A 16,205-nucleotide genomic window follows, 5' to 3' on the forward strand; every position below is an offset into this window, starting at 1 on the left:
GGACCCGACCCGGCCCGGCCCTCGGTGCCCCCTCTCCGCTCCGTCCCCCCGCACCCCTCGCCCCGCCGCGCCCGCCGCTCCCTCAGCGCGGCCGGTGCCGGGCGGGGCGGGGCGGGCCCGCGGCGCGCGCGGCACCGCCCCCGGCGGGCAGACGGGCGTGGCGGCGTCACGCGGCGGCGCCGCCCCCCGCTCCCGGCGGCCGCCCCCGCCCGCTGCTGCCGCCGCCGCCGCCGCCGCCGCCGCGCACCCGCAGCAGCGCCCGCTCCGTCGGCGAGCGGCACAGGCAGCCCCGGCAGCCGCGCCTGCCCCGGCCCCGGCCCCAGCCCGCGGCCCCCGCGCAGGTAAGGCGCGCCCGGCAGCGCGGGAGGAGCGGCGCCGCGGAGGAGCAGCCGCCCCGCTTCGCCGCGGCGGAGCCGGCGGAGGCGCGAGAGGCTGGTGGGTTTTTTTGCGTGCGGCGTTGTGGGAGAGGTGGATGGCGAGGAGAGGAGATGGTGGAGTGGAGGTATAAGTGAAAGGTTGGATGCGGTAATTTATTATCCCTTGCCGAGGCGGGAGGAGGAGGAGGAGGGGAGAGAGGGGTCTGCCAGACTTGAGCGATAAAATCAATCTGCTGCATGTTCTCCCTGGCGTGAGCTGCCGTGGTGAAACGCGAAGCCGGGGCAGCGATGGGAATGAATATCGCAACATTATTGTTATTTATCGGCGGCGGTCTGAAAGAGGCAAGGGGTTTGTGCAGGAAGTGCATTGATAATTTGGGACATTTTCTATTGTGAACCAGAAGAAAGAGGGCACCCGACTTCCTCGATATGTGTTTGAAACTGTTCAGGTTCCTGCTGATGGTGTGCATTTTTGAAAGGGTAGAAATTATATCATAAGCATATTAAAATAAATACAGCTGCAGACTGGGAGGGGAGCAAAATCGATCATTCCAGCCGCTTAGGAAAGAATTTGATTCTAGAAATTACGTAGAAAAGATTAATGATGCTGTTAAGTCTGCTTTTGAATTAGAGCGCTTCTCCCTTTGGCTGCAGCAAGGTTGTTTTTCAGATCCTTTTATTTCATCCGGTAATTTGTGAACTCTCAGGTCTTCCCCGCACCCAGAGACAATGCTCTGTATTTCATGCAATAAGGATTCTGCCAAGGATTGTGCATGCCAACCGACCTGGCATTTATTAAGGATTTATTGACCTATGGGTGTCTCTCTCTCTCTTTTTCTAATTTGAAAAGGCTCAATCGGGGCACCTGTGACTAAATCATAATTTTTGAAGAAAAAAAATGGTTGTAGAGGGGTGGAGGAAGCATACGAATTCACTGGCGAGGCACTGAATGGAATAGCTACATTTATATTGGTTTGTGTATATTTCTCGCTACATATGTGTGTATACATGGATACGTTGCTGGGAGGAATGCCTGGTACTTAAGAGCCCATTTGAGATATATATATAGATAGATATAGATATGTTAATAAATTGTCCTCTTCTGAGAATGAAAGTGTCCCTCTGCTTTGGAAATGACTAGACAAGACTGTGCTGTTCATTGGCAGTGTGTGAATTATATCGGCAGTAATAAATAAGCAATTGTTTGTTGTATTTTTTTCTTGGGTCTTTCTCCTTTCTTTTACAGTGTCTTCATCTCTGTCTTTTTCCCGTCCTTTTTTTTTTTTTCCTCTTTTTTTCTTTCTTTCTCTTTTTTTTCCCCTCTGTCTCTTTTTCCTTTCTCTTCCCCCCTCTTGTCGCTGCTGCTGCTCTCTGTGTGTGTGTGTGTGTGTGAGTGAGGGGGAAGGCAGGCGCCGCAGCCAGAGGCAGGCAGCGGGCAGGGATGCTCGCGAGGTGGGATCCCCGCGCGGCGGCTCTCCGCGGACACCTGTAGGGATCGCTCTGGCACGCAGGGCGGCCGCGCTCACACACTCACACACTCGCATTCACACGCGCGTCCTTGCCTGGCTCCCCCCACCCTCCCCGCCCCGGCAGACACCACGGGCTCCTCCTGGCACCCTCCTGCTCCTGCGCCCAGGAAGGGAGGCGCAAAGCCCTTCCCTGATTCCCCTGTGCGCTCCCGCACAAGGACCGCGCGTACCCCGTACCCCCTCCCCGCGGCACCTCCCGCCTTTCCTCCCCACTCGCCGCTTCCCCAGCCCAGCCCCAGCTACCTGGTAACCCCCGTGAACGCGCACACACACACACACACACACACACACACACACACACACACACACACACACACACACGCCGCGCCCCCTCCCCACGCATCCCCGCTCCACAAACCTACATGCAGCCTCCCCTTCCCCCACGCACTCCGGACCCCCTCACACACATCCCCCTCCCTCCATGTAATTTCTCACGCCGCGACCCCCCGGCCACGAACGCCGTGTCTCACACCGCCGCCCCGCACCCGGCTCCCCGCACCCCCCACGCACCCTAAATCCGCTCCCTCTCTCCACCTCCTCCCCCTCCGCCGCAGCGGGGCCCCGCCGCCGCCCGCACCTCCCCTCCCCGCCCTCGGTGCATCCACTCGTGCACATGGTGGCTCCCATTCGTGTCCAGCCCCGCGCCGGTGCGGAGGCCGCGGGCGGGTCCCCATCGCGCTCAGCCGGCAGCGGCCGCCGCCGCCCCGTCGGGCCGCGCAGGGCGGAGCTGTTCCGGGTGCTGAAGCGGGAGCGGCCGCTCGCCGGGTGCTGCAAGCGAGCGGAGCCCCTGCCCGCGGCCCCGCCGCGCCCGGAAAGGCGCTCTGGGGAGCGGAGCTGCGGGGGCTCCCGCCACGGGCCCTCCCGGGCACCGCGCTGTGCGGGAAAATCCCTCGGCTGGTGGCCGCGGTGCGTGAAGTGGCTACTGCCGGGGGGCAGGGAGGGTGTGGGGGGAACTGCTGCTGGTGGCACAGCTGGCCTCTGCCCCCGAAGTTTGGGGGTTCTCCCGTCCTCCCTTTTGCTGCTTTTGCCCACCTCGCGTGTGACAAATAATAAAAATAATCGTGTTGACATTTAGAGGAATGAAATTAAATATAAAGAGAGAGTAGGAGGTGACTTAGCAGCTCTGAACGTGTCAGGTGCAGGCAGCTGAGGTGTGTGCCTGTTTTTAAAACATGTTTCTCCCTGGCAGGGTCATCTCTACCTCCTCTCCCCACACACAGAGACACACACACACACACAAACACACCAGCCCAGTACAGGGCTTGGCAGCAGCTCCGGACATGCTATTCTGCCTGCCTAAGTGCTGCTGGCAAAGAAATGTAAGGGAGTTGAAGGGGAAGTGGTGGGTGAGCGAGGTGTTGGAGATCCTCTCCTCCATCAGGAGAGGTCTGCTAATACACAGCTTCCAGAAAAGATGTAGTGGCTTGGGGGAGAAAAACAGAGAGCAGAGCCTCTCTGCTGAAATGCTTTCAATGTAGAGACCTCTTCAGAGGATGAGAGTGAACTGTGGCATCTATATAATTTTTTAAGTGAAGAGTTGTTCTCTTAAATAAGGGCAGCTGAGTAAACGTACATAAAATACCGCAACCCATTTCAGAGGACTAACACCTGGGATTAGCTGATTTGCATAGTGAATAATGTCAACATCAGAGCTGGTTTGAATTGGATTTTCCCTGCCATAACAGAGAATATCAACCCTAAAAGGAACCAGGTGGCACAAAAAAAACGTAGTTTGAAATTTTCAAAAAGCTTTCTAAGAAACCATTGCAATTCTTCCTCACCCCATGAAAATAAACCAGTAGGTGAGCCAGGTACAGTGGAGGCTGTCAGTTCTTGCTAGGAGCTCAGTCCACTTTATTTTTTTGACCTGTATTGGAAACAACTGGAGCTGGGCTTGGCAGCATTGTCTGCATGAATAGGACCCTGTAGCTTCACAGGTGCTGGTGTTTCCATGAATAAATTACGATAAAATAAATTGCAGAATAAACACCACCTTTTCTGTTTAACATTGTTCTTGTAATAATAAAATATACTACTGAAATATTTGGAAGTTTTGGAAAGGTAAGTAGTTTATGTATAGATTATACTATAAAAATGTAATCTAGTATAAGCATGTATGTTAAGATTTAGGTTTAGCACTGCAAGTTATTATAATTCCTCAGTAACTCCAAAATTACAGCAGCATTTTTCTAATGTCCAACAGCGGCTGAAATGAAAAAATAATCTCAAACATTCAATATTGATCAACTTTATGATTTGACATGTTACGAGTCATCATTTCTTATTATTCTGTTTCAATTCCTTGCAGATTAGAAACAAAAACAATAGAGGAAAATCACCCCCCTGGATCTTAGCCTTGGCCTTTTGCAAGCAAACAGAAGAAGAGCTGTCAGGCTTTGCATGTCAAGTAGCCACTCGGCTGTTTGACAGCTTCTGGGTTTCAGCCCCATTGGGATTGAGGCAGCTCAGGAAACCACGAGCGATGAGTCCTGTCATCTGCTGACGCTGCTCTAGCACCATGGCAGACGGTCTGTGATATGACAAGAGGATCCATGCTAGGGAGGCAGCGTTGGGATCAATAATTGGCTTCCTGGGAAACTACAGCTGGTGGAGAGGATGTAAAAAGAGGCGCGCACGTGCCAGGATATTGCTACAGCCTTGCCGAGCTGGTGGATCCACTTGGAGGAGAGTTTTGCCACTGATCTTGGTTTTTCTCCAGGTTTGGTAATGTTGGCTTTGGGGAAAATTTCTGCTGACTCACCCACCCCTGGACACCCTTTGCGGAGCCCGTCCGACCAGTGAAGAGACCAAACGGCGCCTTACCCCCACTGTGGGTCCCCTCCAGTGGCCCCTGGCACCATCTCGTGCCCAACCGCATCCCGTGGGGCACCTGCAGCCCCCCGCCCCGGGGAGTCTCCCACAGTGACCCCCGCACCCGGGGCGGGGGTGAGTGTGCCTGAACCTCCCAGCGCAGCCGGCGCCCAGCAAGATTTTACCCTGTCTGCCACCGGGGCCCCAGTGCTGCCCCCCGCCAGCCCTGCCGCCCCGCTCGCCCGCCCCAGGCCGCGCAGGATGGGGGCGGCGCTGGTGCGGCGTGGGGGCTGCCTGCTGCTCTGGCTGGCCTTACTGCTGGGCTGCTGGGCAGAGCTGGGCAGTGGGCTGGAGTTCCCAGGTGCGGAGGGCCAGTGGACCCGCTTCCCCAAGTGGAACGCCTGCTGCGAGAGTGAGATGAGCTTCAATATGAAGACACGCAGCTCCAGTGGGCTGGTGCTCTACTTTGATGATGAGGGCTTCTGCGACTTTCTGGAGCTCATCCTCACCCAGGGCGGGCGGCTACAGCTCAGCTTCTCCATCTTCTGTGCTGAGCCCGCCACTCTGCTCTCGGACACGGCGGTCAACGACAACCTCTGGCACTCTGTTGTCATCCGCCGCCACTTCAAGAACACGACGCTGATCATTGACCGAGCCGAGACCAAGTGGGTGGAGGTGAAGTCCAAACGGCGGGACATGACTGTCTTTAGCGGGCTCTTCTTAGGGGGGCTCCCGCCAGAGCTGCGGTCGGCAACGCTAAAGCTGACACTCTCCTCTGTCAAGGACCGGGAGCCCTTCAAGGGCTGGATAACAGACGTCCGGGTCAACTACACGCAAGCATCACCGGTGGAGAGCCAGGAGGTGCGGCTGGATGACGAGCAGAGCCGCCTGTGTGCCAGGGAGGACGTCTGCCTCAACGGGGGCGTCTGCTCGGTGCTCAATGACCAGGCCGTCTGTGACTGCTCCCAAACGGGCTTTCGAGGGAAGGACTGCAGTGAAGGTAAGGTGCCATTTCAGTTCGCCCCACCGCCCCCCTCCCCATCACTCCATGGAGGGGACGGGTAGGAGGCCAGGCCTGCATGAAGTTTCATCTGTACGAGTGGATCTTCTTCCCTCCCCTCCCTTTCCATCATGTCCCTGGCTCCCCTCTTCCCCACCTTCTCCTCCCCGTCTTCCACGTGTCTCTGTGGCCAACCATGGTGCCATCACTCTTCTGTTTTCTGAGAGGCTGGGTGAGAGAAGGAAGAGGAGCAGGATGTTATTTGAATGTCCTCTGGGGATGAGGGGGGATTTGGGGTTGTTCTGGGCAAAGGGAAGATGGGTCCTGGATACCAGATGTCTCCTGGGTAGGAGGGGGTGGTTGGCATCACACTTGGCAGGAGTTGAAGGAGGGGATGGGCATGCTTATCACAAGCAGCTTGTGATAATTAGTTTGGGGAGCAGGGAAAGCAGTTCTGGGGATAATTTTACTGGATTAAGTGAAAAGATGACCTGGGTTTGGTTTTGTAGGGTAGAGGAGACCCAGAGTCCACTTCGTATTTGATATTTGCCTCTGCTATGTCATTGAAATAAAAATCAGTGATTTATTTGTGAATTCCTGAAATTGTTGCTGGGTAGAGGGGGATTAAACAGAAGATTATGTTTTTACATGGATGTGAACGGTACTGCTTTACAATGTATTTAGCAATTCACCATGCCAGAAGACAGGGAGAATGCAAAAGAGCAAGGGGGAAGTACATACTTCGAGACCACAGTATTACTAAATAGTTTTACTAAGGAAGAGGGAGCTTAGAAAAATAGCTGTTTCCTGAATCCCATCTACAAATAAATCACTGGGTAAAATATGATTCATATTCAGTGCCCATTGTTTTTGGCAAATGGAAGGAATGTGAGCATTTACTTTGCAGATGCATGCAGGACTCTTGTTTTTATTATTTTGTTAGTAAATGTACCATTGCTTGCAGCTCCCTAAGCATAGAAATTACATAGATTGTGTACCTAGAACAGGATGTAAAGGTGTATGAATGAAATAAGAGCACATGTAAGAGGGAAAATATAATCATCATGTCAAAATTGGAGAGCAAAGACCTAAGTTTAAAATGTAAAAGGTAAATATAAATAAGATATTATCAAGGCCAAATTAAGATCTTCACTGAGTGGCTGCATGACATTTATGGCTGAATAATTTGCCTTTAGCATTTCTATCAGATTTCACTTATTATAAGAAAGAAAACATCATTTGTGACTGTGCTTTATTATGTAACACCTTCTGTCCTTAGTGTCAATATTCAAAGCACTACAGTCATTCTACATCCTTTTACTTTATCAGTTGTTTATCTCTCATCTGCCATTTGTAAAAAATTCAAACCCTATTAATATTTAAAATAATTCTTAATAAGAGCAAATGATAGTTTCAAAAAATAAGGCATTTGTACTTTCAATTGCACCCATTCCCAGAAACTGTAATGTCTTTTGTAGTAGGTAGATCATCTTACTGGATTTAGTATTTAGATGTCAGTTTTTAATATATGATACTACATAATATATAAGTGTGTGTACAATATTGAGTTGTCTTAGTTGGGCCCAAAACCAAAATTGTAGAGGCGTAGCAGCTTCATTAAAGCAACAATTAAATGCTATTATACCTTTACATACCCTTTACACTAAAACATAGTTTATTTATTTGAAGTTATTTTGAACATATAATATTTATATAAAAATGTTCACATAATTGCCTGTAACATAAATCAGATAAATTCTTACCTTTACATAATAATAGGTTCAATATCCATTTTTAAGGAACATTTTTATGTTTAGATTGAATGTTAATGAAATACATATTTTTATATATATATATATATTAAAAATTATATGGAGCTTATAAGAAGATGACTCTCAAAATAATATTTAGAATCCCCCAAAATTAAAGTAAAATGCTGACTTCATTTAAATACTGGTGGGTTTACAACTGACCTCAGGAGGATCAAAATTCTCCTCACATGTCCCTTGACCACTAAGAAGCCTTATAAAATAATAGCAAGACTTATAATTTTAGCATATTCTCTCAACAAAGGATCATAAAGTATTCAGATTCTGATTTCATTTGGAACAGGAGACAACATTTCCCCTGCTAACAGTATAAATGGAACTGGTCCTACGGTTTATATTTGTTGATTGATAAAAGATAGTAACTGAAATTTCCATTGGTCAGGTTTTGATGAAGGGAATAGAAGCTACTTATATATACTACTAAAGATATTGAACTATTATAAATTATTTAATATTCTAAGAAACAGAAATGGCAGAAGGATAAGTAAAGCCTTTATATCTGCCAAGAAAGAAACCCTGGCTACTGCTTAGTTTTTTGTAGCCAACAGAGAAATTAGGCTGTTGTGCTTTGATCTTTTGTTCCCAGAACATGTAAATTTTCCACAAACCTTGGCAAGAGATTGCCGTTGCTAGAGGATCATCTCAGACATCTCATGCAATTATCTGGAGGGGTCTTTTGAGTTTTCACACTTACCCTTGTTTTGCTTTTTGTTTAAAAATGGTTTAGATTTTATCTGAAATTCTAGCCAGGTGTCCTAGTTGGTACCTTTTCTTTAAAGGTGAAAGATGGTCACTAAATTCGATATTCCTTGGATTTTTTTTTTTTTTCCTTGGATTTATTGTGGTTCTGTATCTCTGCAGTCTGGTAAGACACAGAGTCCCACAGTGTAATGAGGAGGATTTTAGGAATCAATATCAACAACAATAAAGAAAACCTCTTCAGAATTTTCTGTCCTGACTTGCATGTTTGAAAGTTTAGAAATAATAGATTTACAATCAAAATTTCAAGTCTTAGGATGCCATTTTGGATATAAGTTCAGTTATTTTCAGGAGAAAATCTGCTTGTTTTTTTTTTTTAGATTTTCATCTTTGAAAATCTCATTAATGTTTCCTGCAGCAATTTTTTTCTTACAAGAATGAAGTTCCACCAAGTTAGGTTTTCTTCCAAATACATAGTAATATAAATTATTTCCAGTAGGCTTAACTGTTTTTGTACCTGTCTAAATGAGGAGTAGCTTCATTTATGCTTCCTGAACTACACCAGTAAGAACAGTGCAAGCTAGGAAAGAACCATTCACTCATGCCCTTTGTTCAAATAGGATCTAAATTCTCTTCAACAGGAGCTTTGGCATAAATCACAGAAAAAGGACTGGAGTTTTGCCTAAGTGTCAAGGATGTGCAGTCCACAGCAGAGAAAATTATGCTCTGTAGCAGTTCTGTTGTCGATGAGGCCATGAGTAAAAATGCTACAGGTGTCCTCTAAAAGAGATAATAAAATCTCTATTTAGTACTGAAGAAGGCAAGGGAATATTATTTCACATAATAATAGTGACTGAATAGAAGGAAAAATAAAATTATAATAAATTTTATTAGGAATAAGACTAGCATTGAAATAAACCCTAATTACCATATCAATTTTCTGATAAATTTTTGACACACATTGCAATATATTCAGTGAAAATTATAAGATTTCCTGAAATTACTCAAATTGATATGTCTTGATTCTATGATAGGGAGAGCTGTTTATTAAAAAGACAGATCTTTAAAGTCAGATTTTTAGTGAATTAAGTCAAGGTCCTAGAAAGTAAGGAGAATACCTTATTCATATCAATGAACCTCCATCTTCCTCTTCTAACTTTGCTCCTTGCACTAAAATTTCAAAACAAAAACCTCCTGTTTTGCATATTAAATTAGTAAAATAGTGACCTTCTGACTTTAAACAAAAAAAAAAGGGTATAATTTTCATTTCATCCTCATTTATATAAAAATGACCTTGTCTAGTATCCTGTCTGAGAAAATAAGCAGATACCTCTAAAAGAAGTAGTAAAATACACATGATTTGATTTGGAGAAATTTTCTCACTGATGCTAAGTTCTTGTCACTCCATGTCCTTCTACTTTTCTATATCTGTAATTGCTTGAAAAAATTGCACACAGGATCATTTATCTTTTTAAAATATAGCTTGCCTACTTGCCTCAATACTAGTATGCTGTAGAGACAATTGCTCAGTGAATTCAAAGTATTCCTGTTTTGAACATGTTTTATTTTAACTGTTCTACTGAGTTTCTGGTTCATGAGAAAAATGAGGACTGTTCATGCAGCTATTCACTGTAAGAGATACTCTTCCTTGTCAGATATTCAGAAGTTGATGCCAGCTATGATTTGAACTGTGAAAGTGATTTTTGAGGAAGCGAGTTCCAGATGTCTCTGGCTAGCCAGCATTTAGATTTGTTTGTTTGGGTTCTGAATATATTACATCAGTCTTTGTTGTGCATATTTCCTTTTTCACGTTAACTTTTTAAAAAGTCATCCAACATTTATATCTCTTTGAAAATGTTCATATTTTAATCCATTTAGTTCTCTTATACCATGAATGAAATATTTAAACTTCTTTTGGCATTAATTATCTATTGCAAGATACATGTTTGAGTGAGGTGCTGTTGAACTCATTGCCTATAGTCAGTCTTATCAGAGTAGTCACCATGGTCTTTATTCTTCTTGAATAGTTAGATAAATATACTTTGGGGTAGTAAATACTGTGAATAAAACTTTCCTTTTGATTTACACTTCAGAATTTTTACCTACACCGTGCATCTCTATTAAACAATCTGTATTCCTTCTGCATGCTGGATTTCTTGTTAGTGCCAATGGCCACTGGGGTGATGTTGATTTAGAAGGAGGGGTAGAAATCCACCAGAGATTGTACTAAGCTTGTATTGTATTTAGCAATTATGTAATTAATTTAACAATAATTTTTTTTCACTTTATTTAATATTTTTAAATGGTGACTTTGTTGTCAGAGTAGAATCTTGAGGGAAGGCAGTCAAGTGATCCAAAAGTCTTTCAGAACTGTGTTAAACTTGTGCCCTTCACCTTTAGTCGTATGAAAACACAATCCTTATGTCAGTTTAAAGCACAATTTTGCATCATTTTCATAATGCAATTTGATGTATTATTTTGTTTGCCAGGATTCAGCATTATAGGATATTGATTTCAATATCTACCTCGTGTAAAATCACAGGAATTTAAATACTGTGTCACTGGTAATTAGGAGTTGGCAGTCTGTTTTCTATTATTTTCTAAGGAGGTTTCTTGTTGAGTATTACTAATCCTTTCAAAATGCTGATGTTGAAATACTTCCAAAAGACCATGTACACATATAGCCTACATCTTGGTATCCCAGATCAGTAATATTTTAATTAACGAGGTTGTTGCTTCCCTTTGTGCCTAGTTGAGGTGCCAGGTCCTTGTTAAGTCTATATTGTAAATTATAGAAAGCTAATATGCTAGAAGAATTTACATCTAGCACCATAGGACCTTGTGTCAGATTGGTCATATTAATTCAGAACTTCAAAAGAATATTTTAAAATTGTTTATATTTTAATGTTACTACACTTCAAGGCTTACAGGCATTTTTGACCAAATATACTTGATCTTTTGTCTCAGCTGCAGGTTGAGCTCCATAGGAGTCTTTTAACAGTAAATGCTAGCCAAGGAGTTGTAGGAAAACATTTGGATTCCAGAACATATAATTTTATCCCATCATCATTACCGACCTGATGGATAGGAATGGGGAAACACCCTGGCAATTAAAACCAATTCCTGATAGAAATAGCTTTATGGAGAGGCTAACATTAACATATGCAGCTTGAAGGGTTTATGCTTCTTTTAATAAACTTATTAAAATAGGTTGGTAATTTAAAACAAAAAGGTTCATCTATCTTTCTTGGTGAATCTAATATGATGTTTTATCTTCCATAAAGCTTGATGTTCCTTTCAGCAAACATGAAACCATACCAGCTTCTGGAAAAATGCTTTGTCCGATCTATTGCGCTGTAGTTGAAAGTTGTGTACCTTCATAAACACATGATTTTACGGAATAGTGAACAGCATTTTGAGGTGTTGCATACCTTTTTGTACCTGAGGAGTAAATTGTAAAGACTGAAGTGTACTTCTTTCAGAGAATGATTTGGTAGAACATTGCAAAATACTTTTACCTGTGTTATATGTAGAATTGACTAGCCAAGTTAGGATATGTAATACTTTGATGCCTTTATTTAGTTCTACGCTGACCCAGGATCATAATTTAATCTTTTGCAAAAGATGTGCACTTTCATTGAATGACAGTTTCTCTTTCTGTACTGTGGTGATGGTGTCTGAGAGTATCACAAGCACTTTACTGGCCTGGATTATATTGTCAATTGTGCAGAACTCAACCTTGAAGCTCAGATGCTCTTCTGCGAAGCTAAAAAGTAATTGTATGCAGTGGGTTCATGCTAATGTCTAGCCATTCTCCTGGATCTTGGAGTAGAATCAGTAGAATCAATGAGCTTTCAATGCACAAAATACCTCTGGTAACTAATGACCTAATGAATAGGGAAAAGCACATGGTTTTGATATGCCATTGTTTTCTCAGTGACCCGAGCCGGTTCACACCATTTCTCCAGTTTGTTTTCTCCATCTGTGAAGTTAAACCAGTGACACTCCATACATGCTACTTTTGTACTGTTATTTTCCTGGTCATCAGGTACTTGAAAGATCAGAATTTCTGTTAGGGATCTAGTAGGGGAAGTCAAGACTTGAAGCTCCCTTTACTGTAGGTCAACCACTTTAGTCTACAGAACTGATACTTGTCAGTTGGCTTTGAAGTTGCTGGCATTCCTACTGCCTATCCATAGCTGAGTGTTCAGAATGGTGTGGTTTTTCTTGTGTACAACTCGTCTGCCACTGCTTTCCATTGGTCTGACTAGACTTTGGAAATGTTGTCAACGGCCAATCACATTTCCTTTGACAATTCAGCTCTTCTTATAGTCATAACAGTTCTCATCCTTTGCAACATTACACCTGTACAAAAGCCATCCTTATTACTGTAAAAGGATCTAAGGTTTAATGTCTGAGGATAGCGAAGAACTCTGGTTCCCAGTCAATGACCGTATAATTTTTTTTTAAGTTTCATTTTCTTCCTTTTTCAGTGAGAAATCTGGGGGTGAAAGTGGGAGGTGGCCTCAGTCATGCCTGGTTTGAGCTTGTAAAGAAATGAGACAGGGGTATGCTGGCAGCAAATCTATAAGAACAGGGTTATATGATAAGAATTGAGATTTCTTTAATTTTGTGGAGTGGATTATGAACTTAGAACTATTCAGCTAGGTCCTATTAAGCAGCAAACTTGGTGCCTTTTAGATAGCTCTAAAGAATGTGTTCTGTTTTCATTTTTCACTGGAGTCAATTTGAAGTCCCATTGACTCAAGTTTAGAATTAGGGCAAACCTAATAACCTGCTGATTCTGAACTTACATTCAAGTGGGAATATGAAAACAGAGAGATCTAGGGCAAATTAAATAACCTGCTGATTCTGACTGTAGTATTCTTCTGGGAATATCTACAGAGAAAATGCTTTCATAAATTCTGATATTTATTACCATCATCATCTTCATGATTATAATTATTCATTAGTTTAATATGTGCCTTATGAACCATGATGAAAGAGTAAAGCTATATGACTAATTTTGTTTTATACTTAAGACACTCTGTAATTTGAGGAAAAATCTGTTTTACAAAAAAAAATGGACGGTGTATTCACTAGAATCACTTTTAGGAGTTGCTGCTACTACAAACTGTGAAACACTGTATTTTGCCTATGTAGGTGTTATGTACTAACAATGCTATGCAGGTGTGCAAGTTGCAGATTCCTTTTAGGCTGTGCCTCATTGCACAAGGTCTTGAAATGAGAAGGTTTGACTTTTTGGTGATTTTGTCTAGAGAAAGGGCTTTGTGTTGCTCTAGGCAGAGAAACGAGATTGATGCTTCTCACAGTGCTGTCTGTAATTAAGGGAATGCATACAGCCTTTGAGGAGGTCACTGACATTACACTATGCAATTGAAGATGCATGTCACAGTTCCAAAGTTTCTGAATTACATCTTAATTTCTGATACAGAATGACCTTCATGTTGGTCTTCTTTCTCTTCTGTGCTTTTTAGCTTTAACAAAAGATTTTTAAAAAATGACACTTCTGTCAAAGGAGGTATTTCTGTTGGGAAATGACTCCTTGAGAAAGATTGCATGTATATATTATAAATTATATGTACTTTCTTTTGAAGAAGTATATAGAAAATCACAAAATTAGTTGAGTAGTCATGGGGTAAAGTTCTGTATCTCAATAATGCAATTTTCTTTAGAAGCATGTCCTGGCTCTTCTTTGTCCCCAAACGTGTCGATAGAAATGTTCACACACACACACACACATCAGCATTTATACAATGGGTGTTTGGGGCACAACCATGATGAATAGCTTTAGGATGAATTATGATCTTGTGATGCAAAGATTATATTCATTATTAACAAAAATGTTCCCCTATTGCTAGGGGGGAAAAAAAGTGCTCTTTAACCCTCTTAAGAAAGAAGTTATATTTCCCCATTCTGAATCATGCAGGAGTGATAAAAGTGGTACAAAAAAGTTTGGATTCCACTGATTATTGCTCAGCAACAGGCTTACATTTTACATTTGTAAAATTATTTGTACATTTTACATTTGTAAAATCAGACTCTTAACCTGTAAGGTCCAGGGACAGAAGTCAGAGAGGCCAGTGAGACACTGCATCTTCTTCCCAGACTACACACACTGCTATGTGTAAGCACAATGATTTTCCGTAATAGAACTTTTTACCTGCTCTTGTTGCAAATCCACTGACAACCACATTCATGTTTACATCCAGAGATTTTATCTATTCTCTTATCATTGACTGGATCCCATTTTCTTAAGTGTCATTGGAGTCTTTAAAAAGTAGAGTCTTTCTTGCACATTATAAGTACCTACATCATTCAAGTTTGCTACTCAGTCCCGTATTACCCATTGTGATACTGTGAGTCACGCTGGTGGGTTTTGTAAATCTTAAACCATGAAAGCATGCACAGTGATGCAAGTGAATAAAATTCCCTTCCAATTTGTTCACTATTAAAAAAAAAGAAAAAAAGGAAAACAAACATAAACATATCCATTGCAATATAAGTTAATGGCACCATAGAATTCAGAAGCAAAGATGCCTTCATTGAGTGGTGACTTTCATCCTTTTTTTCTTGCTTGTGTTTAAGCATAGAATTTGTCTCTCCATTTTATTCACATTTGCATTAAAAAATAATAAAAAGCAGTTAGTGATGCTGTATCTATTGTGATAATGGCATACCTAATTCAAAAAGCATGCCTCTAAGAGCTTAGTAATATTTAGTTCTTTTGATGTTTTACTTTAATATGGGATTATTGGTCCTTGCATAGCCTAAGTATATCAAGTGAGCTGAGTACAGGTTTTCATGTTACTCTACTTTGCTCTTCCTTAGCTCCCTCATCAGAAATTTGAAAAATGGCATCTAAGTATGTCTTGGAAACTTGTCCTTGCCCAGTCTGAGCTCTCAGTGACTTTCAATCATTATAGAATGAAGAAAGAGATACTAAGGACATTGATTAACCAAAGGAATTGGAAGAGGAAAATGCCTTTAGAAATATTATTCTGTAAAATATTTCAAAAATATTTTGCTTTTGTAGATTTGTCACATTCAGTAGTATCTTTGTCAACTGATGGGCTAAAATAACTTGCTGCAGTAGTCCTTTCATGTCTGTGTAAATCAGAATTGATGCCTCTAGAAGTTAAGCCATTGTAAAATAAGAGTAAGATCAGAATCAGGTTCTCTGGTTAGGAAAAAAACCCCTTTCAATTGTATTAATATTAAAACATCCCAAAAACTCACAGAATAAACAGACCTAATCTTGCCCACTACTATGTAACATTACTTTGCAATCTTTATAGAAGTTTTCTTTGTCATTTAGATGCACAGAAACATTTTATCAGCACAAATATGAAAGCTTTGCTTGCTTCTTTCTGACACCTGCATGGTAACAATAATTACTTGTTCCACTCTTTGGTTTTTCTCTTTTGTAGATGTGGAGTAAGAACTTGCAATGCCGTTTTCCCTTGTAAAATTGTAAATTAATAGCAAATAAAAAAACCCCACATATTTTACCCTCACTTTCACCCCCATAGAGGAGTTGACCTATCCTCTATTAAAATATTTGCCCTTTAAAAATAGACTATCAAGTATTTTTGTCATCTACACGTTTGAATCAATCTTCACACTCCCTTGGTTGTTCTTAGATAACCATTTAGTGCACAGGTTTTTAAAGTGCAGCTCAGTGTGGCCAGTTTGCAGCTTCTCTAATCAGCCTAAGTCATCAGTGTCAGTCTAACATGTATGAACATCCTGCACTCAACAATTATGCTCTGACAATAGTACTAAGTTTATAAAACAAAGCACGTAGAAGCTGTGAACTGTCAGGACAAAAGATACTGTGCAATTTCAATTTCATCTGTTTCTGGGTATCCATTATGAAATAATGTTTAATTACATGATCATATAGCACTTTATCCTCAAGCTTACTGCCTCGTTCAGT

The 16,205-nt window shown here is 42.5% G+C and overlaps 1 protein-coding gene across 30 annotated transcripts in view; it reads left to right on the forward strand.

Moving 5' to 3' along the window:
* The first annotated feature begins 289 nt into the window (after window positions 1-289).
* Window positions 290-16,205, forward strand: part of NRXN1 (neurexin 1) — a 711,718-nt gene continuing 695,802 nt past the window's right edge. For 18 of the 30 annotated variants that reach the window (XM_032683731.1, XM_032683732.1, XM_032683768.1 and 15 more), the window contains exons 1-2: window positions 290-341; window positions 4,215-5,717. In XM_032683731.1, the coding sequence (XP_032539622.1) occupies window positions 4,979-5,717 (739 nt within the window). In that variant the 5' untranslated portion in view covers window positions 290-341; window positions 4,215-4,978. Of the gene's footprint in view, window positions 342-401; window positions 436-4,214; window positions 5,718-16,205 lie in introns of those variants that run through there. The other 12 variants (XM_032683741.1, XM_032683751.1, XM_032683746.1 and 9 more) reach the window with 2 other exon arrangements.

The sequence above is a fragment of the Chiroxiphia lanceolata genome, chromosome 3 (genome assembly GCF_009829145.1).
Source record: "Chiroxiphia lanceolata isolate bChiLan1 chromosome 3, bChiLan1.pri, whole genome shotgun sequence".
Classification (NCBI taxonomy): Eukaryota; Metazoa; Chordata; class Aves; order Passeriformes; family Pipridae; genus Chiroxiphia; species Chiroxiphia lanceolata.